Below are 23916 nucleotides of genomic sequence, written 5' to 3'. Positions count from 1 at the left end.
GCACAGAATTTGTGGAATTTTGTTTGGGGGACCAGGAGCCATTTCAATTTTTCAGAGCCTTTATACTACCAGTAATGTGGAAGCCCCCTATATTTCCATTATCAGATAACACACCTGAGTGGGGACTTGCTTTTTTTTGTGGATTGATTTGAAGCTTTTATTGGGAACATTATGTTTGGATCACATTTTTCCTGTGCTCTATGTTGACCACTTATATTGCAGTTTCCATCTAAATCTCTGAGTGACGTGATTCAGATGAAACCCCCGAGGCATCCATTCACTATAATGAGGCAGCAGAGTTACTCTGGACTCCGCTTGACCTTTGGTCAGCATTGTCCGTTTCAGAAGTGCACACATCTGTGGCAGACCTCACTTTTATGCACTCATAAAAAGTTGAACACTGCCGGATCACATGCCAGACAGCGTCCATAATGCCTCCATCTGCCTCATTATAGGGAATCTTCTGCCAGGGGTTCCAATGCATGACCATTGCTATGCTTTATAAACTGTCAATTCTGCACTGGCATAAAAGCTTGATACACCATGTTCTGAGCATGGTGTAACAAGCTTGCTAGCTCTGGTGACCCGACATCCGTTCACTATGGGACCGATCGGGGAAGGGTGTTGATAAGAGGGAGCCTCCTCACTCTGCCTGCCTCCTAAATGCTGCGATCGATCTAGTGGGTTTAACTGCCGAGTGCGGTGTGGGCACCGCTCCTGGCAGTGAGTGCCGGATGTCAGCTGTCATATCAGCTGAACACCCGGTGGTGAGCGCACGCATAGCCACTGTGCACGCAAAATTGCCAGGATGTATCCATACGTCCAAGTTCGCTAAATACTTACCAACCTGGATGTATGGATATGTCCAAGGTTGTGAAGGGATTAAAACTGGGTCCCATATTCCATATATCTACAGTCACATAGAAAATTTATGTTTTGCCTGGAAAACCCCTTTTAACCCCTTTCTGACCTCGGACGGGATAGTACGTCCGAGGTCAGAACCCCTGCTTTGATGCGGGCTCCGGCGGTGAGCCCACATCAAAGCCGGGACATGTCAGCTGTTTTGAACAGCTGACATGTGCCCGAAATAGCGGCGGGTGAAATCGAGATTCACCCGCCGCTATTAACTAGTTAAATGCCGCTGTCAAACGCTGACAGCGGCATTTAACCGGCGCTTCCAGTCGGGCGGCCGGAAATGAGCGCATCGCTGACCCCCATCACATGATCGGGGGTCAGCGATGCTTCTGTATAGTAACCATAGAGGTCCTTGAGACCTCTATGGTTACTGATCCCGGCTAGCTGTGAGCGCCACCCTGTTGTTGGCACTCATAGCACACCTGCATTTCTGCTGCATAGCAGCGATCTGATGATCGCTGCTATATAGCAGAAGCGATTGAGTTGTGCCAGCTTCTAGCCTCCTATGAAGGCTATTGAAGCATGGCAAAAGTAAAAAAAAAAAAAGTTAAAAAAAATGTAAAAAAATAAAAAAATATAAAAGTTTAAATGACCCCCCTTTCGCCCCATTCAAAATAAATCAATTTAAAAAAATCAAACCTACACATATTTGGTATTGCCGCGTTCAGAATCGCCCAATCTATCAAGAAAAAAAAAAGCATTAACCTGATCGCTAAATGGCGTAACGAGAAAAAATTCGAAACGCCAGAATTACATTTTTTTGGTCGCCACAACATTGCATTAAAATGCAATAACGGGCGATCAAAAGCCCTCACCTGACCCCAGATCATGAAAAATGGAGTCGCTACGGGTATCGGAAAATGGCACCATTTTTTATTTTTTTTTAAGCAAAGTTTGGAATTTTTTTTCACCACTTAGATAACAAATGACCTAGTCATGTTAGGTGTCTATGAACTCGTAATGACCTGGAGAATCATAATGGCAGGTCAGTTTTAGCATTTAGTGAACCGAGCAAAAAAGCCAAACAAAAAACAAGTGTGGGATTGCCCTTTTTTTGCAATTTCATTTTCACTTGGAATTTATTTCCTGTTTCATAGTACATGACATGCTATAACCAATGATGTCGTTCAAAAGTACAACTCGTCCCGCAAAAAATAAGCCCTCACATGGCCAAATTGACGGAAAAATAAAAAAGTTATGGCTCTGGGAAGGAGGGGAGCGAAAAGCGAACACGGAAAAACGGAAAACCCCAAGGTCATGAAAAGGTTAATAAGTCTATGAACAATACTGCCATCTGAACCGCTTTCTCCGGGATTATGCTGACGATGTATGTACTGACCTGTATGATTCACTAACTACATATGTGTCGCTTTTTTTCCCATTATTTTTTCTTCCAGAGGTAATGGACATGATAAAGTTAAAGGGGAAAGTAACTGTAAGAGATGGAGCCTCCGAGCTGTTGAAGTCTTCCCTCCAATGTAATGTGTGCAAAATGCAGCAAGCCACTATCCCTCAGTTAAAGGAGCATTTAAGGAAACACTGGACCTAATGCAGAGCTGATTAAGTATTGGCATCTAGTGTTCTAAGGACCTGTCTAGAATTTGGGAACACAATATCGGTATCTGGATACAGTCCTCTGTATGTCAGCATTTACCATCCATGTCAATTGTATATATTACTCCTGCAGGTTATTACATGTAAAGTGCTCAGAAAAACTATTTCCTCTATTGTAGTTCCTATGTATTCTGATGGAATGGTAATAGCTGAAGATTATATTGACTTTCAGGCAGTTCCAGTCTTTTTAGTGCTTGCTACAATATAAGCACCAGAACCGACTATAGGAGCTGAATGCTTATGTTATATGACTGTCAACAACTACATGCAAATGTGGTAATAAATCTTTTTCTTCTTGCTTGACTCATGGAGTAGGCACTAATATGTCCATCCAAAATTGGATGAGATAGAAAAAAAGAAGTGTTGATGGCCATTTTGTGGGCATGTACTATAACATACACAGAGGTCAATGTGCAAAGAGTGAGGAGGAGTTTTTAAATTCCCTATTTTTACGTGTTACCAACCTCCATGTTTGTAATGCAGAATTTTGTTGTAATCTTTCATCTTGATGGTCATGAAATAAAGCCCACCATACACATTAGGCTACTTTCACACTAGCGTTTTCTGCAATCTGTCACAATGCGTCGTTTTGCAGAAAAAACGCATCCTGCAAAAGTGCTTGCAGGATGCGTTTTTTCCCCATAGACTTGTATTGAAGACGCATTTGCGACGGATTGCCACACGTCGCATCCGTCGTGCTTTTGCGGACCGTCGGGAGCAAAAAACGCTACATGTAACGTTTTTTGCTCCTGACGGACCGCTTTTTCCGACCGCGCATGCGTTGCCGGAACTCCGCCCCCACCTCCCCGCACCTTACAATGGGGCAGCGGATGCGCCGGAGAAATGCATCCGCTGCCTTAGATAGCGGTCTGGATGGTTCACCATCTTGCCAGCTCTCCCATACACAGGAGTGCTTGTTTGGTCGTGCACTCTTGTGTTCTTTATGTGAAAGCGATCTCCAAACCATGCTAGTGATGTCTTATCTCTAGTAGACAATGCAGTCGGCAGTCCAAAACTGGAAATGCTGTATCAATATTTACCCCAATAATAAGCTACCAGGGGCTCCGATGCATATACTGTGGGCCAAACCCATCAATATTAGTCTAAAGTCTATCAGGGGCTTTATTTCTGCCACTATACTTGTGCATACCATGGCTAGAAGTGTTAGCCTAGTGTTGAGGGATCATTGACTACCAGTGTCAAAAACTGCAGTACTTAGGATATATATTTTTTTAGTATAGGAAAATTGAGAATACATTGTCAAACTTTAACATTCACATGACTGGTAGGAGTGTTGGTTTTATAGGCGCTATTTTTTCTCTACAGTAAGCCTGGATTTTCTTTTCTTCATCTGAAGAACATGCTCTTAAAATAACACTCCCATTAAGTTTTTCCTCCATTAAATGTGTGTGTATGTGTCTGTAATGTAGTGTGAGTGTATTCATATACTCGCCTACCGCTGCTCTCTCCGGTGTCCAGCACGGTTGTACTCCCCTTCTCAGTGACATCACCACAATAGTGACTAGCCGTAGTCGTTTACAATGCAAGTCTATGTAGGCTCGTTCGGATGCACCATAGTCTTACATTGTAAAAGAGACTGCTGGATGACGCAGAGGAGGAGAGGAATAGTGTTGGAACAGGAGAAAGCAGCAGTAGGCGAGTAGTTTAATACACTCACACTAATTACATGCACATACACTTATTTAATGAATGAAAAAACTTAATGTAGGTGCTTCTCCAAGGTGAGCGCTTATTTACTGATAATCTTTCACTGTAAAGGAGCTGTTGAGCACCCAAATGAACATGCAAAACACTTGTTTGTCTGGTGAAATGATTTTGGGATTGCTTAACCCCTTAATCCCATATGACGTACTATCCCGTCCAGGTGACCTGGGACTTAATTCCCAGTGACGGGATAGTACGTCATATGCGATCGGCCGCGCTCACGGGAGGAGCGCGGCCGATCGCGGCCGAGTGTCAGCTGCCTATCGCAGCTGACATCCGGCACTATGTGCCAGGAGCAGTCACAGACCGCTCCCGGCACATTAACCCCCGGCACACCGCGATCAAAGATGATCGCGGTGTGCCGGCGGTGCAGGGAAGCATCGCGCAGGGAGGGGGCTCCCTGCGGGCTTCCCTGAGACGATCGGTACACGGTGATGTACTCACCGTGTACCGAGCGTCTTCTCCCTGCAGTCCCCGGATCCAAAATGGCCGCGGGGCTGCATCCGGGTCCTGCAGGGAGCACTTCCGGGTCAGGATCAGTCTGCAGCTGCAGCTCTAATCCTGCCCGGCTGTATGTCAGATCACCGATCTGAAAAAAAAATTTCCACACGTGTAAAAAAAAAAAAAAAAAAAAAAAATTCCTAAATAAAGAAGAAAAAAAAATATTATTCCCATAAATACATTTCTTTATCTAAAAAAAACAAACAAAAAAAACAATAAAAGTACACATATTTAGTATCGCCGCGTCCGTAACGACCCGACCTATAAAACTGGCCCACTAGTTAACCTCTTCAGTAAACACCGTAAGAAAAAAAAAAAAGAGCCAAAAAACAACGCTTTATTATCATAACGCTGAACAAAAAGTGGAATAACACGCGATCAAAAAGACGGATATAAATAACCATGGTACCTCTGAAAACGTCATCTTGTCCCGCAAAAAACGAGCCGCCATATAGCATCATAACCAAAAAAATAAAAAAGTTATAGTCCTCAGAATAAAGCGATGCCAAAATAATTATTTTTTCTATAAAATAGCTTTTATCGTATAAAAGCGCCAAAACATAAAAAAATGATATAAATGAGGTATCGCTGTAATCGTACTGACCCGAAGAATAAAACTGCTTCATCAATTTTACCAAACGCGGAACGGTATAAACGCCTCCCCCAAAAGAAATTCATGAATAGCTGGTTTTTGGTCATTCTGCCTCACAAAAAATCGGAATAAAAAGCGATCAAAAACTGTCATGTGTCCGAAAATGTTACCAATAAAAACGTCAACTCGTCCCGCAAAAAACAAGACCTCACATGACTCTGTGGACCAAAATATGGAAAAATTATAGGTCTCAAAATGTGGAGACGGAAAAACTTTTTTGCTATAAAAAGCGTCTTTTAGTGTGTGACGGCTGCCAATCATAAAAATCCGATATAAAAAACGCTATAAAAGTAAATCAAACCCCCCTTCATCACCCCCTTAGGCTAGGTTCACATTGCGTTAATGGGTTAACGCTAACGGACAGCGTTGCACGGCGAAAATGTCACAATTAACGCCGTGCAACGGGTCCCTTAGCACACCCATTGACAGCAATGTGATTTTCGGGTGTAGCGCATCGCTAGAGCGTGCCATTTTCGGCTCGCGCTAGCAAGGTGCCGTTCTTTTGTGGCGCGCCTCGGACGCTGCAAGCAGCGTCCGCGGCGCGCCCGAGGTCCGATCCCCGATCTTCCAGAGCGGGGACGTTAACGCGACCACTAAACACGACACCTAAAAAGACATTGCGTTAGCGCAATCCGCTAGCGCTAAACGGATTTCCCTAACGCAATGTGAACCTAGCCTTAGGGAAAAATAATAAAATTAAAAAAAATGTATTTATTTCCATTTTCCCGTTAGGGTTTGGATTACATTTACGGTTGGGATTAGAATTAGGGGTGTGTCAGGGTTAGGTGTGTGGTTAGGGTTACAGTTGGGATTAGGGTTAGGGGTGCGTTTGGATTAGGGTTTCATTTATAATTGGGGGGTTTCCACTGTTTAGGCACATCAGGGGCTCTCCAAACGCGACATGGCGTCCGATCTCAATTCCAGCCAATTCTGCATTGAAAAAGTAAAACAGTGCTCCTTCACTTCCGAGCTCTCCCGTGCGCCCAAACAGGGGTTTACCCCAACATATGGGGTATCATCGTACTCGAGACAAATTGGACAACAACTTTTTGGGTCCAAGTTCTCTTGTTATCCTTGGGAAAATAAAAATTTGGGGGGCTAAAAATCATTTTTGTGGGAAAAGAAAAAGGATTTTTTATTTTCACGGCTCTGCGTTGTAAACTGTAGTGAAACACTTGGGGGTTCAAAGTTTTCACAACACATCTAGATAAGTTCCGTGGGAGGTCTAGTTTCCAATATGAGGTCACTTGTGGGGGGTTTGTACTGTTTGGGTACATTAGGGGCTCTGCAAATGCAACGTGACGCCTGCAGACCAATCCATCTAAGTCTGCATTCCAAATGGCGCTCCTTCCCTTCCGAGCTCTGCCATGCGCCCAAACAGTGGTTCCCCCCCACATATTGGGTATCAGCGTACTCAGGACAAATTGGACAACAACTTTTGGGGTCCAATTTATTCTGTTACCCTTGTAAAAATACAAAGCTGGGGGCTAAAAAATCATTTTTGTGGAAATAAAAAAAAAGAATTTTTATTTTCACGGCTTTGCGTTATAAACTGTAGTGAAACACTTAGGGGTTCAAAGTTCTCACAACACATCTAGATAAGTTCCTTGGGAGGTCTAGTTTCTAATATGGGGTCACTTGTGGTTTTTTTTTACTGTTTGGGTACATCAGGGGCTCTGCAAATGCAACGTGACTCCTGCAGACCAATCCATCTAAGTCTGCATTCCAAATGGCGCTCCTTCCCTTCCGAGCTCTGCCATGCGCCCAAACAGTGGTTCTTCCCCATATGTGGGGTATCAGCGTACTCAGGACAAATTGGACAACAACTTTTGGGGTCCAATTTATTCTGTTACCCTTGTAAAAATACAAAGCTGGGGGCTAAAAAATCATTTTTGTGAAAAAAAAAAAAAGAATTTTTATTTTCACGGCTTTGCGTTATAAACTGTAGTGAAACACTTAGGGGTTCAAAGTTCTCACAACACATCTAGATAAGTTCCTTGGGACGTCTAGTTTCTAATATGGGGTCACTTGTGGGGGGTTTGTACTGTTTGGGTACATCAGGGGCTCTGCAAATGCAACGTGACTCCTGCAGACCAATCCATCTAAGTCTGCATTCCAAATGGCGCTCCTTCCCTTCCGAGCTCTGCCATGCGCCCAAACAGTGGTTCCCCCCCCACATATTGGGTATCAGCGTACTCAGGACAAATTGGACAACAACTCTTGGGGTCCAATTTATTCTGTTACCCTTGTGAAAATACAAAACTGGGGGCTAAAAAATAATTTTTGCGGAAAATTTTTTTTTTATTTTAACGGCTCTGCGTTATAAACTGTAGTGAAACACTTGGGGGTTCAAAGCTCTCAAAACACATCTAGATAAGTTCCTTAGGGGGTCTAGTTTCCAAAATGGTGTCACTTGTGGGGGGTTTTAATGTTTAGGCACATCAGGGGTTCTCCAAACCAACATGGCGTTCCATCTTAATTCCAGTCAATTTTGCATTGAAAAGTCAAATGGCGCTCCTTCCCTTCCGAGCTCTGCTATGCGCCCAAAAAGTGGTTTACCCCCACATATGGGGTATCGTCGCACTCAGGACAAATTGCACAACAACTTTTGTGGTCTAATTTCTTCTCTTACCCTTGGGAAAATAAAAAATTGGTGGCGAAAAGATCATTTTTGTGAAAAAATATGATTTTTTATTTTTACGGCTCTGCATTATAAACTTCTGTGAAGCAATTGGTGGGTCAAAGTGGTCACCACACATCTAGATAAGTTCCTTAGGGTGTCTACTTTCCAAAATGGTGTCACTTGTGGGGGGTTTCAATGTTTAAGCACATGAGGGGCTCTCCAAACGCAACATGGCGTCCCATCTCAATTCCTGTCAATTTTGCATTGAAAAGTCAAATGGCGCTCCTTTCCTTCCGAGCTCTGCCATGCGCCCAAACAGTGGTTTACCCCCACATATGGGGTATCAGCGTACTCAGTACAGATTGTACAACAACGTTTGGCATCCATTTTATCCTGTTACCCTTGGTAAAATAAAACAAATTGGAGCTGAAATAAATTTTGTGTGAAAAAAAGTTAAATATTCATTTTTATTTAAACATTCCAAAAATTCCTGTGAAACCCCTGAAGGGTTAATAAACTTCTTGAATGTGGTTTTGAGCACCTTGAGGGGTGCAGTTTTTAGAATGGTGTCACACTTGTGAATTTTCTATCATATAGACCCCTCAAAATGACTTCAAATGAGATGTGGTCCCTAAAAAAACCCTTATAACTCCCTAACAAAAAAAAAATTTTGGTTCCAAAATTGTGCTGATGTAAAGTAGACATGTGCGAAATGTTAGTTATTAAGTATTTTGCGTGACATATCTCTGTGATTTAAGGGCATAAAAATTTAAAGTTGGAAAATTGCGAAATTTTCTAAATTTTCGCCAAATTTCCATTTTTTTCACAAATAAACGCAAGTTATATCGAATAAATGTTACCACTAAAATGAAGTACAATATGTCACGAGAAAACAATGTCAGAATCGCCAAGATCCGTTGAAGCGTTCCAGAGTTATAACCTCATAAAGGGACAGTGGTCAGAATTGTAAGAATTGGCCCGGTCATTAACGTGCAAAGCACCCTCGGGGCTTAAGGGGTTAATGAGATTTTGTCATCAGGTTTTTGCGATGTAACCTGATAGAAGCATAATATATGACAAGTGATTCTTATTCCAGAGATGTGTCAATTATTGGGCTGGTTGCTGTAGTTTTCATGAAATCATTGTTTTATCAACAGATTTTCACTAGAGGACTAGTAACCCTACTGCCACCCCCACCCCCACCACTGATTGGCAGCTTACACTATGTACAATGTCACAGAAAGCTTCCAATCAGCGGTGTGGGTGGCATTATGAAAAGCTAAGCATTCAGAGAACTAGATCTGCAGCAGATAAATCAATTTTTAATCAAACCTGTAACAGCCAGTAAAGTAAGATATTTCTGGAATCAGGGTCTATGTCCCTATATCATGCTGCTTTCAGATGGGGTAGCAAAAAGCTGGTGCAGCCTCTCTTTAAAAATTATCATTCTCGGCAGTGCAAACCTCCTGAGTAAACCGTATTTGCACCACGAGAACAATGGTAGCCTATGGGCCCTGATCGATCCAGCATTCACTGCACATCATCTGCCCGTGTAAAGTGCATTATAAGCGACCGTCATATTTCAGTGGTCGTTTAGTGCCACCAGTCGGTTCATCTAAACAAACTATGAAACCGTTCCTTTTTTTCTTTTATAGTTGTCTTCTGATTACACATACATAAGAGTCTCGTGATAACGCAGATCGGTGATTTGTCTTATGGTTTTATAATTATGGTTTAATTTGGACTCTAGATTTATTTTATACATATATTTTACTTAGTTTCCTTCAATTCAGTCTCCTTTTCCTTCCTCCGCCTCAAATGACATGAAAAGCTTATGTGTTACAGGTCATGCAGATAAATCATGCAGAAAGTTTATGTCACATGAGTGACTGACTCAGGTGGTAAAAAGTTACTAATAAAATGAATGTTTAAATAAACAAAGTGGTATTTTTTATTATGCTTTGCTTATATGACGCCATCATATTCTGCAGAGGTTTATATACATTATCATCACCGTCCCCATTGGAGCTCACAATCTAATAATGTTTTCACACCGAGATTTACTGACTGACTTTTGACATTTTGTATGAAAGTCTCTTATGAAAGCACAATAGTAGCAAGAGCAGAAGTTCTCCACCTACTATTGTTTCTCAGTGTATCTTTGGAGTGAGGTATCATGGATGGAAGCAGGACTTCTAAATTGAGACTGGGTGAAATGTAAAGCCTCTATACGCAATAGATCGCTGTAGGCCCAATGGTGGTTTGACCAGCAGCAGTCTCTCCTGACTTCACACCCCCCACCCACATTCTCACACATGAGCTTTCGGTTTAGCTATGTTCTCCAAGAGAGATCTGCAACCAAACTCGTGTGTAGGTGGCTTCTCTCTGTGAGAACAAAATAATTGGTAGTCCAAAAATGTACACGCTGGATCGGTCTCTCCCTCTACATCATTTGTCATAGAAGAGGTATAGAAATTATACTGTTGGCCAATTGTGTTTGACAGATGTTAGTCTAATGTGTATAGGGTCTTAAAGAGGACTTATCAGCAGTTTTAGCATGTTAAAGTGGACAAATCATGGATTAGTGGCTGCAGAGTTAAGGAAATTTTTTTTTTATTTCTCAGTTCCATTGCAGAAATATTAGCTTGTAAAGTTTACATGCTAATTTACTCAAAGATTCTTTTCTGGGAGCATTTACTTTTTCACCTGTATGACTTTGAACAATCATATATAACGAAAAAAAACAAAATAAAATGTCAACGGGACCAGGGATTCACAGTCCATCTCCTATGCCGGTACTTGCTCGGCCTCACTTGGGGGTTCACAGTTCTCACAAGACATCTAGATAAGTTCCTTAGGGGGTCTACTTTCCAAAATGGTGTCACTTGTGGGGGGTTTCAATGTTTAGGCACATCAGGGGCTCTCCAAATGCCACATGGCGTCCCATCTTAATTCCAGTCAATTTTGCATTGAAAAGTCAAACAGCGCTCGTTCCCTTCCGAGCTCTGCCATGCGCCCAAACAGTGGTTTAGCCCCACATATGGGGTATTGGCGTACTCAGGACAAATTGCACAACTTTTGGGGTCCAACTTCTTGTACCCTTGGGAAAATGTAAAATTGGGGGCGAAAAGTTGATTTTTGTGAAAAAATATGATTTTTTATTTTTACGGCTCTACAATATAAACTTCTGTGAAGCACTTGGTGGGTCAAAGTGCTCACCACACATCTAGATAAGTTCCTTAGGGGTTCTACTTTCCAAAATGGTGTCACTTGTGGGGGGTTTCCATGTTTAGGCATATCAGGGGCTTTCCAAAGGCAACATGGCATCCCATCTCCATTCCTGTCAATTTTGCATTGAAAAGTCAAATGGCGCTCCTTCCCTTCCGAGCTCTGCCATGCGCCCAAACACTGGTTTACCCCCACATATGGGGTATTGGCGTACTTAGGACAAATTGTACAACAACTTTTGGGGTCCATTTTCTCCTTTTACCCTTGGTAAAATAAAACAAATTGGAGCTGAAGTAAATTTTTTGTGAAAAAAAGTGAAATGTTCATTTTTGTTTAACCCCTTTACCCCCAAGGGTGGTTTGCACGTTAATGACCATGCCAATTTGAACAATTCTGACCACTGTCCCTTTAGGAGGTTATAACACTTCAACGGATCGTGATGATTCTGACATTGTTTTCTCGTGACATATTGTACTTCATGATAGTGGTAAAATTTCTTTGATATTACCTGTGCTTACTTGTGAAAAAATCGGAAATGTGGCGAAAATGTAGAAAATTTCGCAATTTTCCAACTTTGAATTTTTATGCCCTAAAATCACAGAGATTTGTCACACAAAATACTTAATAAATAACATTTCTCAGATGTCTACTTTACATCAGCACAATTTTGGAACCAAATTTTTTTTTAGCTAGGGAGTTATAAGGGTTAAAAGTTGACCAGCAATTTCTCATTTTTACAACACCATTTTTTTTAGGGACCACATCACATTTGAAGTCACTTTGAGGGGTCTATATGATAGAAAATACCCAAGTGTGACACCATTTTTTTTTAGCCATCGATATTGTATTTTCCCAAGGGTAACAGGAGAAATTGGATCCCAAAAGTTGTTGTCCAATTTGTCCTGAATACTCTGATACCCCATATATTGGGGTAACCCCTTGTTTGGGCGCACAGGAGAGCTCGGAAGGGAAGGAGCACTGTTTTACTTTTTCAACGCAGAATTGGCTGGAATTGAGATCGGACACCATGTCGCGTTTGGAGAGCCCCTGATGTGCCTAAACAGTGGAAACCCCCAATTCTAACTGAAAGCCTAACCCAAACACACCCCTGATCCCAACCATAACCCTAACCACACCCTAACCCTAATCCCAACCCTAATCCCAACCATAAATGTAATCCAAGCCCTAACTTTAGCCCCAACCCTAACCCTAATGGGAAAATGGAAATAAATACATTTTTTTAAAATGTTATTATTTTTCCCTTACTAAGGGATTTGATTTACTTTTATAGCGTTTTTTTTTGGCGGATTTTTATGATTGGCAGCCGTCACACACTAAAAGACGCTTTTTATTGCAAAAAATAGTTTTTACGTCTCCACATTTTGAGAGCTATAATTTTTCCATATTTTGGTTCACAGAGTCATGTGAGGTCTTGTTTTTTTGCGGGACGAGGTAGAATGAACAAAAAACAGCTATTCATGAATTTCTTTTGGGGGGGTCGCTTTTACCGTTCCACGTTTGGTAAAATTGATAAAGCCGTTTTACTCTTAGGGCCAGTACGATTACAGCGATACCTCATTTATATAATTTTTTTATGTTTTGGCGCTTTTATACGATAAAAACTATTTTATATGTAAAATATTTTTGCATCGCTTTTATTCTGAGGACTATAACTTTTTTATTTTTTCGTTGATGACGCTGTATAGCGGCTCGTTTTTTGCGGGACAAGATGACGTTTTCAGTGGTACTATGGTTATTGATATCCGTCTTTTTGATCATGTGTTATTCCACTTTTTGTTTGGCGGTATGATAAAACGTTTTTTTGCCTCGTTTTTTTACGTGATCACTGAAGGAACAGTTTTAGCTAGGGGGACAGTTTTATAGGTCGGGTCTTTACGGACGCGTCGATACTAAATATGTGTACTTTTGTTTTGTTTTTTTTATTTAGATAAAGAAATGTATTTACTGGAACAATACATATATATATATATATATATATATATATATATATATATATATATATATATATATATATATATACACATGTAGTTTTTTTTACTTTTTTTTTTTTCTTTGTCCCGGGGTGGGTGGGGGGTTGCGAAGGCATGACTATATAGAGTCAGATCGCTGATCTGACACTGCTGTGCACTGTGTCAGATCAACGATCTGACAGGCACAGCAGGGAGACTTTCCGGCGCCTGCTCTGAGGCCAGGCACTTGGAAGCCACCTCTCCGCAGCCATTTTGGAACCGGGCCTGCAGGGAGGAGGAGGTAAGAGACCCTCGGAGCAACGCAATCACATCGCGTTGCTCCAAGGGTCTCAGGGAAGCACGCAGGGAGCCCCCTCCCTGCTCGAAGCTTCCCTATGCTGCCGGAATGCGGGGTTAATGTGCCAGGAGCGGTCCGTGACCACATAGTGCCGGATGTCAGCTGTGATAGCTGACAACCAGCCCCCATTGGCCGCGCTCCCCCCGTGAGCGCGGCTGATCGGTGATGTACTATCTCGTCGGTGGTCATAGGGGCCCATACCACTTCGACGGGATAGTGCATCATATGTCAGAAAGGGGTTAAAATTCCTGTGAAACACCTGAAGGGTTAATAAACTTCTTGAATGTGGTTTTGAGCACCTTGAGGGGTGCAGTGTTTAGAATGGTGTCACACTTGGTTATTTTCTATCATATAGACCCCTCAAAGTGACTTCAAATGTGATGTGGTCCCTGAAAAAATGGTGTTGTAAAAATGAGAAATTGCTGGTCAACTTTTAACCCTTATAACTCCCTAACAAAAAACTTACTTAAGTATTTTGTGTGACATATCTTTGTGATTTAAGGGCATAAAAATTCAAAGTTGGAAAATTGCGAAATTTTCAAAGTATTCACCAAAGTTCCATTTTTTTTCACAAATAAAACGCAAGTAATATCAAAGAAATTTTACCACTATCGTGAAGTACAATATGTCACGATAAAACAATGTCAGAATCATCAGGATCCATTGAAGCGTTCCAGAGTTATAACCTCATAAAGGGACAGTGGTCAGAATTGTAAAAATTGGCCCGATCATTAATGTACAAACTACCCTCGGGGGTTAAGTGGTTAAACTTATGATAGTTGCCTACATTTTATCAACTTTTCCAAAATTATTAAACAGATGATTGCAAAAAAAAAAAAAAATCGGAAAAAAAAAATAGGTCTCTTTCCATCACATGAAGTTTGCCAAAGACCATAAGGATTGGACCATAGAGGACTGGAGTAAGGTAATCTTCTCTGATGAGTCTAATTTTCAGCTTTGCCCAACACCGGTCGTCTAATGGTTAAACAGAGACCTGGAGAGGTGTACAAGCCACAGTGTCTTGAACCCAATGTGAAATTTGGTGGAGGATCGGTGGTGATCTGGGGATGCTTCAGCAAGGCTGGAATCACGCAGGTTAATCTTTGCAAAGGACGTATGAATCAAGTCGCATACAAGGTTATCCTGGAAAAAACAGTTGATTCCTTCTGCTCAGGCAATGTTCCCCAACTCTAAGGACTGTTTTTTTCCAGCAGGACAATGTGGCATGCCACACAGCTAGGTCAATCAAGGTGTGGATGAAGGACCAACCCACAAATCCCTGTCATGGCCAGCCCAATCTCCAGACCTGAACCCCATTGAAAACTTCTAGAATGTAATTAAGAGGAAGATGGATAGTCACAAGCCATCAAACAAAGAACTGCTTACATTTTTGTACCAGGAGTGGCATAAGGTCACCCAAAAGCAGTGTGAAAGGCTGGTGGAAAGCATGCCAACATGCATGAAAGCTGTGATTAAAAATCAAGGTTATTCCACAAAATATTGATTTCTGAACTCTTCCTTAGTTAAAACATTTGTATTGTTGTTTCTAAATGATTTTGAACTTGTTTTTTTTTTTTTTTGCATTATTTGAGGTCTGCAAGCACTTCATGCTTTTGTTATTTTGACCATTTCTCATTTTCAGAAAATAAATACAAAATGTATTGCTTGGAAAAATTGTCAGTAGTTTATAGAATAAAAGAACGATTTACATTTTATTAAAAAATATACCTATAAAGAGAAAAATCAGGCAAACTGAATATTTTGCATTGGTCTCTTAATTTTTGCCAGAGCTGTATATGAAGCAATAGGATTACTCAGTCCCAGGTGCATTACTTTACGTCGATCTACATTAAATTTAATTTGCCAAGTGTTTGCTCATTCAGTCATCTTATTCAGATTGTTTTGCAATATTGTAATGTCAAGGTCAGATTTTAATATCCTACATAGTTTGGTGTCGTCATCAAAGACTGACACTTTATTCTCAATGTCATCCACAAAAGTCATTCATAAAGCGGTTAAAAAGTATCGGTCCTAGCACAGATCACTGTGGTACCCCACTGCTGACTTTATCCCATTTAGAGAATGTACCATTTATGACAACTTTTTGCTTCCTGTCAGTTAGCCAAATTCCTTACCTATCTGCATATAGTTTCCCACAGTCCTTCTGTAGCTTCAGTATAAGGCTTTTATCTGGAACAGTATCAAATGACTTTACAAAGTCCAGATAAATCAGATTAGCCGCATAACCAACATCCAGGTTTGCACTTACCTCCTCGTAGAAACCCATCATGTTAGTTAGACATCACTTATTCTTCATGAATCCGAGTTGGATGTCATTATATTATCTACAATATATTTCTGCAGGTCCTCTCTTATAATGCCCTCAAAAGGTTTGCACACTACTGATTTCAGGCTTACCGGACAATAGTTGCCTGGATCGACCTTACCTTTCTTAAATATTGGTATGACATGAGTCATCCTCAAATCCTGTGGCAGCACCCTTGTTACAAGAGAGACTAAGAATATGAGATACAGTGGTCTGTCAATTATTGAGCTCAATTCCCTCAGTATCCGTGGATGACTGTTATCTGGGCCAGGTGATTTGTCAATGTTTAAATCAGGCGAGTTTGCTGGCCAATCAAGCACAGCGATACTGTTGTTTTTAAACCAGGTATTGCTACTTTTGGCAGTGTGGACAGGTGCCAAGTCCTGCTGGAGAATGAAATTTCCATCTCCAAAAAGCTTGTCTGCAGAAGGAAGCATGAAGTGCTCTAAAATTTCCTGGTAGATAGGTGTGCTGACTTTGGTCTTGATAAAACACAGGGAACCTATCCCAGCAAATGACATGGCTCTCCAAACCTCTCTGTGTAAACTTCACACTAGACCTCAAGCAGCTTGGATTGTGTGCATCTCCACTCTTCCTCCAGACTCTGGGACCTTGATTTCCAAATGAAATGCAAAATTTGCTTTCATTTGAAAATAACACCTTGGACCACTAAGCAACAGTCTAGTTATTTTTCTCCTTGGCCCAAGGAAGACGCTTCTGGCATTGTCTATTGGTCATGAGTGGCTTGACACAAGGAATTCGACTCTTGTAGCCCATGTCCTGGATACGTTTGTGTGTGGTGGCTCTTGAAGCACTGACTCCAGCAGTGGTCCACTTTGTGAATCTCCCCCAAATTTTTGAATTACCTTTTCTTAACAAGCCTTTCAAGGCTGCAATTATCTTGGTTTCTTGTGCACCTTTTTCTACCACACTTTTTCCTTACACTCAACTTTCCATTAATATGCTTGGATACAGCACTTTGTGAACAGCCAGCTTCTTTAGCAATGACCTTTTGTTGCTTACCCTCCTTGTGAAGTGTGTCAATGACTGCCTTCTGGACATTTGTCAAGTCAGCAGTCTTCCCCATGATTATGGAGCCTACTGAAACAGACTAAAGGTACCTTCACACTGAGCAACTTTACAACGAGAACGACAGCGATCCGTGACGTTGCAGCGTCCTGGATAGCGATCTCATTGTGTTTGACACGCAGCAGCGATCAGGATCCTGCTGTGACATCGCTGGTCGTAGCTGAAAGTCCAGAACTTTATTTGGTCGTCAGGTCGGCGTGATTCGTCATGTTTGACAGCAAAAGCAATGATGCCTGCAATGTTTTTTCACGGAGCTAACAACCAGCGAGAACGATAAGTACGTCACTGGATCGCTCCTGCATCGTTCTGGAGTTGCTGTGTTTGACATCTCTACAGCGACCTAACAGCGACGCTCCAGCGATCTAGTTTAGGTCGGATCGTTGTCTATATCGCTGCAGCGTCGCTAAATGTGACGGTACCTTTAGGGACCTTTTTAAACACTTAGGAAGGCTTTGCAGGTGTTTTTGTTAATTATTCTGATTTACTGAGATAATGACTCTTGGGTTTTCATTGGCTGTAAGCCATAATCTTCAGCATCAACAGAAATAAACACTAGAAATAGATCACTGTTTGTAATGACTCTATATAATGAGTTTCACTTTTTGTATTGAAGAACTGAAATAAAGTAACTTTTCGATGATATTCTACTTTTGTGAGAAGCACCTGTAGATGCCTCAAATAGTCACTTCAAATGTGTTGTGGTCCCTAAATAAAACAAATTTTGTTGGAAAAATGACAAATCGCTGGTCAAATTTAACCCTTATAACTTTGTAACAAAAAAATTATTTTTAAAAAAATTGTGGTGATGTAAAGCAGACATGTGGGAAATGTTATTTATTAACTATTTTGTGTGACATAACTGATTTAAGGGCATGAAAATTTTAAGTCATATCAAAGATATTTTACCACTAACATGAAGTACAAAAATCTGAGAATCAGTGGGATCCATTGAAGCGTTCCAGAGTTATTGTCTCATAAAGTGCATGTAGAAAAGCCGCGGAGATACCATCACGTGTGGAGTAGGAAACTGGCTATTGGTGTCTCCGTGGTGTTGGATGTTTTGATCTCCCGAGGTCATTCATCCTTATGTTTATAGTCCTTTTACTAGGCACTGCTCCTAATAGCCAGTTTCCTACTCCACACTGATGGGCAAATACCCCGAAACAGCTGTCTGTGGATGGATACCATGTTTTGGCATAGGTGATTTTCCTTTTTGGATGCTGCCCTTCCCGTGGTTGTTCCTTCCCGGTGGAAGACCTGGCTATTTATTGCTTGCGTTGAGAAACACGTGATGGTGTCTCCGTGGCTTTTCTACATGCATTTGCATATTTCCCATAAGGGATGGGGGCAGTGTTCTGGATCACTGCGTTGAGAAACACGTGATGGTGTCTCCACGGTGTTGGATGTTTTGATCTCCCCGAGGTCATTCATCCTTATGTTTATTGTCTCATAAAGTGACACTGGTCAGAATTGTAAGATTTGGCCCAGTCATGGAAGAATCAATTTAATCAAAAAACTTCTGAAAACAAATATATTCTGTATAATATTCATTGTGTAATAATGTTATGTGTTGCATATTATATTTAGTTACTTTCAGTTATTTATTATGAGTTGTGACAATAACAAAAAAAATAATGTGGAACCAAAAAAAACAAACCAACAGCTTCTTGAAGATTACTGTTCACCAGAGGAAACCATCTAACTTCAAGTCTGACCACAGATTCTCAATTGGATTAAGGTCTGAGCTTTGACTAGGGCACTCCAAAACATTTACTTATTTCACGTTAAACCACTCGAGTGTTGCTTTATCAGTACATTGTGGGTCATTGTCTTATTGGAAGGTGAACATCTGTACAAGTCTTACATTACTGACAGACAGAAATAGGTTTTGCTCAAGTATATCCCTGTATTTCACACCATCCCGTCTTCCTCTTTATTCAGACCATTTTACCTGTCCCTGCTGCAGGAAAACATCCCATTAGCATGATCCTTCACCACGTTTCACTATGGGGATGGTGTTCTTGGAGCGATGAGCTGTGTTGGTTTGGCGCCAGACATAGTGCTTATCTTTGTGGCCAAAAAGTTCAATTTTGGTCTCATCTGACAACAGCACCTTCCTCCATACATTTGTGGAGTCTCCCACATGTATTTTAGTAAACTCAAAACCAGTCTTATAATTTTTGTCTGTAAATAAAGGCATTTTTTTTCTGCCCACTCTTCCATAAAGGCCACCTTCATGAAGTGTACGGCTTCTTGTGGTCTTATGGATACTCCAGTCTCTGCTTGGGAACTATACAGCTCATTCAGGGTTGCCTTTGGTCTCTTTTGTACCTAATTAATGCCCTCCTTGTCCGGGCTGAGAGTTTTGGTGGGCGTCCCCTCTCTTGGCGGGGTAGTTGTGGTGCCATGTCCTTTTCATTTCATGATAACGGATGTGATGGTGCTCCAGGGATCATCAAAGATTGTGATATTTTTTATATCCCAACCCTGACTTGTACTTCTCAACTTTGTCCCTGAGATCTCTTTGGTCTTCATAGTGTTGTTTGGTTAGTGGTGACTCTTGCTTAATGGTTTTGTAGCCTCTCTGGCCTTTCAAAAAAGCTGTTTATATACTGACAGACAATGTGACACTTAGATTGCTCACAGGTTGCTTTTCTTTTAATAAGCATGTGACTTAAGAAGGTAATTGCTTGCACCAGAAATTTTTAGGGGTTTCCTAGCAAAAGGGGTGAATACATATGCACATGCCAATTTTCAGTTATTTGATCCCAAAAATTTTATTTATGCCTATATTTTTCTCACTTTACCAAACTGCCTTATCAATGTTACCACATGTGGAACGACAAAATAAATTCCTGAATTGCTGTTTTGTGTTCATTCTACCTCCCAAAAATCAGAATACAAAGCTATCAAAAAAGTCATGTGTCTGAAAATTGTACCAATTAAACCATCAACCTGTACCGCAAAAAAACAAAAAAATGTTGGTGGTTAAACTGTAGTTATTTTTTCTTCACTGCCCAAGAGTATAAAATTCTGTGACACACCTGTGGTGTCAATATGATCACTGCACCCCTAGATAAATTCGTTGAGAGGTGTACTTTGTAAAATAGGGTTACTTATGGGGTGTTCTGCTGTTCTGGCACCTCAGGGGCTCTCCCAGTGGGTCTTGGCACCTGCAAACCATAAGAGTAAAATCTGCACTATAGTATGGTGTGCATTCCCTTCTGAGCTGTGCACTGTGCCTGTGAAAAAATTTCTCGATTACATGTAGGGTATTGGAGCTCTCAGGAAAAAATGGACCTCAGTATGTTGTAAAAACAAAATTCCTATTAGCCCTTAGAAAAATTAAAAACTTGGGGAAAAAAAACAACATTTTATTGGTAAAAATGTAATTTATTCTTTTCTCACTGCTTAATGGTATAAAATTCTGTGAGGCGTATATAGTGTCAATATGATCACTGCACCCCTATATAAATTCATTGGGGTGTGTAGTTTGTCAAATTAGTTCACATATGGGGGGGGGGGTTTCTGTTCTGGCACCTCAGGGGCTCTGCCAATGTGACCTGGCACCCTCAACCCATTCCAGCAAATTCTGAACTCCAATATGGCACTTCTTCCCTTCAGAGCTTTGCACTGTGCCTCAAAAGTAATATTCCCCAACATATGGGGTATCGGCGCACTCAGGAGAAATTGTACAACAAATTGTATGGTGCAATTTCTCCTGTTACCCTTATGAAAATGCAAAATTTGGGGCAAAAATAATATTTGTGGGGAAAATGTGATTTTTTTATTTTAATGACTCAACATTATACACTTCTGTGAAGCACCTGAGGGATCAATGTGCTCACCATAAATCTAAATACATTCCTTGAGGGGTCAAGTTTCCAAAATGGTGTCTGTCACTTTTGTAAAGTTTTCACTGTTTAGCCACATCAGGGGTTCTTCAAACGGGACATGGCATTTGCTAATGATTCTAGGAAATTTTACATTACAAAAGTCTAATGATGCTCCTTCCCTTCAAAGCCCTGCCTTGCAATCCAAACAGTAGTTTTCTCCGATATATAGGGTATCGGCGTACTCAGGAGAAATTGTACAACAAATTGTATGGTGCAATTTCTCCTGTTACCCTTATGAAAATGCAAAATTTGGGGCGAAAATAACTTTTGTGGGGAAAATTTGATCTTTATTTTCACGGCTCAATATTATAAACTTCTGTGAAGCACCTGGGGGTTCAAGGTGCTCACTTCACATCTAAATACATTCCTTGAGGGGTCTAATTTCCAAAATGTGGTCACTAGTGGGGAGTTTCAATTGTTTAGGAACATCAGGGGCTCTCCAAACAGGACATAGTGTTCACTAATGACTCCAGCAAATTTTACATTCAAAAAGTAAAATGGTGCTCCTTCCCTTCTGAGTTCTGGAGTGCGCCCAAACAGTGGTTTTCCCCCACATATAGGGTATCAGCATGCTCAGCAGAAATTGCAAAACAAATTTTGGGGTCCATTTTTTTCTGTTAACCCTTGTGAAAATAAAAAAATTGGGTCGGTGTAAAGTTAATTTTTTTTATGAAAAACAAGATAAATGTTTTTTTTTTTCCACATTCCAAAAATTCCTGTGAAGCACCTGAAGGGTTAATAAACTTCTTGAATGTGATTTTGAGCACCTTGAGGGGTGCAGTTTTTAGAATGGTATCACTTTTGGGTGACCCCTCAAAGTCACTGCAAATATAAGGTGGTCCCTAAAAAAAAAAAAAATGGAAAAAAAAAAAATGGTTTTCTAAATTTTGTTGGAAAAAGGAGAAATGGCTAGTCAACTTATAACTTCCTAACAAGAAAAAAAATTGTGCTGATGTAACGTAGATATGTGGGAAATGTTATTTACTAACTACTTTGTGTGACATCTGTGATTTATGGGACTAAGAATTCAAAGTTTGAAAATTGCCAAATTTCCATTTTTTTCACAAATATATGCAAGTTATATCGAATACATTTTTATCACTATTATGAAGTAAGATATGTAGTGAAAAAATAATCTCAGAATCTTTGTGATCCATTGAAGCGTTCCAGAGTTATTACCTCATAAAGTGACATTGATCAGAATTGTAAAAATTGGCCTGGTTATTAACTTGCAAACCACCTTGTGGGGTAAAGGGGCTAACTCAATTGCACAGCGTGTACTATTCTATTCCAGGTCCTGATGAATTTAAGGGAAAAATCATCATCTTCATCCAGTATAGTAAGTTGTAATAAAAAATAAAAAAAACATGAGAAAAGGTTTAAAGGTCAGTACTAGGATCCAATTGAGCACTTCCACATCGGTCAAGGTTGAATGAAGGACTATTTGAACACACACCTCTCTGTGCAAGAGAGTGTCTGAGCCATAAGAGAAGCCAGATTGATGATCACAATGTTAATGCAGGTTCATGGGATAAGAAAAAAACCTCACCCATTACAAACCTTTCTAAAGACCAAGTAGGATGATACATTTATAAAGAATCATGAAAGTAAATCTTACAGACTGCTGACTGTGTACTCTTTTCCCTATCATCTCAGGAACCATGCTGTATATCGTCATCCCAATACCATAATAATTACTTCGTAGAAAATGTTTTATATAAACACCTTGGGCTAAGGCAGTATTAGAGCATTTGTGGACAAAACGGGTCTGGACTAGTGATGAGCGAGTATACTCGTTACTTGAAATTTCATGAGCATGCTCCGGTGATCTCCGAGTATTTTGATGTGCTCGGAGATTTAGTTTGTGTCACCGTAGCTGCCTAACAGGCAAACCTGACATGTATTCAGGCTGTTTAGCATCCGCACATCATGCAGCTACTGCGACAGAAACTAAATCTCCGAGCACATCCAAATATTCGGAGATCACCCAAGCATGCTCGGAAAATATCGAGTAACGAGTATACTCGCTCATCACTAGTCTGGACCTCTGAAAATAGAATAGTGGGCAAAGACAACCCTGGTTGATGGTAAAAAAATAATAAAGCAACTCGCTCTTGTGCTAAAACAACACACAATGTTACTCGATTATCTCATATCGGCCCAGGGTGGTATGTGCCAAGGGGTAGACCAACCTGTTGTCACTACATAATCCAGAAGGTATATTGCAGATCCACGTAAAATTAGAATGATTGAATGAAATGAAGGAGGAATTTAAGAAAACTCATTGAGGCTTACAACACACCAGTCTTCTTGAAGTTAAACCCCTATAATTAGTTTATGAGATTATGGGAAATGCATGTCTGGACTACTGCCTGTGGGATTTAGATGGGATTCTATTATTGGGTCACCCAGTGGTGAAACTAATATTTTTAGGTCTTAAGTGAATTGGATAACAGAGTCTCGTTCTCTCTTAAGAAAACAAAAGCACCACTCTGATGTCGGTGAAGTTGATGATAAAGCCCTCAGAGACTATACCAGCAAAAGTTACTGGTACCTGCTGGTACTGTTCCACCATTTGCCATGAGTGCCACAGAATTCAGCCTCGCAGAATCACCATCTACAGTTGTGCTCATAAGTTTACATACCCTGGCAGAATTTTTGCTTTCATGGCCTTTTTTCAGAGAATGAATTTTAACACCAAAACTTTTTAACACCAAAACTCATGGTTAGTGGTTGGATGAAGCCATTTACTGTCAAACTATTGTGTTTTCTTTTTAAATTATAATGACAACCCAAAACATCCAAATGTTCCTGATTAGAAGTTCACATACCCCATTTCTTAATACTGTGTATTGCCCCCTCTAACATCAAAGACAGCTTGAAGTCTTTTGTGGTAGTTGTGGATGAGGTTCTTTATTTTCTCAGATGGTAAAGCTGCCCTCTCTTCTTGGCAAAAATCCTCCAGTTCCTGTGAATTCTTGGGCTGTCTAGCATGAACTGCGCACTTGAGATCTCCTCA

General features: G+C 40.7%; 1 protein-coding gene across 6 annotated transcripts in view; it reads left to right on the top strand.

The window, feature by feature from the left end:
• Positions 1-23916, top strand: part of APTX (aprataxin) — a 156116-nt gene that overhangs the window by 94069 nt on the left and 38131 nt on the right. For 3 of the 6 annotated variants that reach the window (XM_069740685.1, XM_069740693.1, XM_069740679.1), the window contains one exon: positions 2313-2832. The exons of the other annotated variants lie outside the window; for them this stretch is intronic. In XM_069740685.1, the coding sequence (XP_069596786.1) occupies positions 2313-2464 (152 nt within the window). In that variant the 3' untranslated portion in view covers positions 2465-2832. Of the gene's footprint in view, positions 1-2312; positions 2833-23916 lie in introns of those variants that run through there. 6 annotated transcript variants of the gene reach the window in all.

The sequence above is a fragment of the Ranitomeya imitator genome, chromosome 1 (genome assembly GCF_032444005.1).
Source record: "Ranitomeya imitator isolate aRanImi1 chromosome 1, aRanImi1.pri, whole genome shotgun sequence".
Lineage (NCBI taxonomy): Eukaryota > Metazoa > Chordata > Amphibia > Anura > Dendrobatidae > Ranitomeya > Ranitomeya imitator.
Note: the sequence above shows the minus strand (reverse complement) of the source record. Positions and strands in the feature narration are given on the sequence as shown.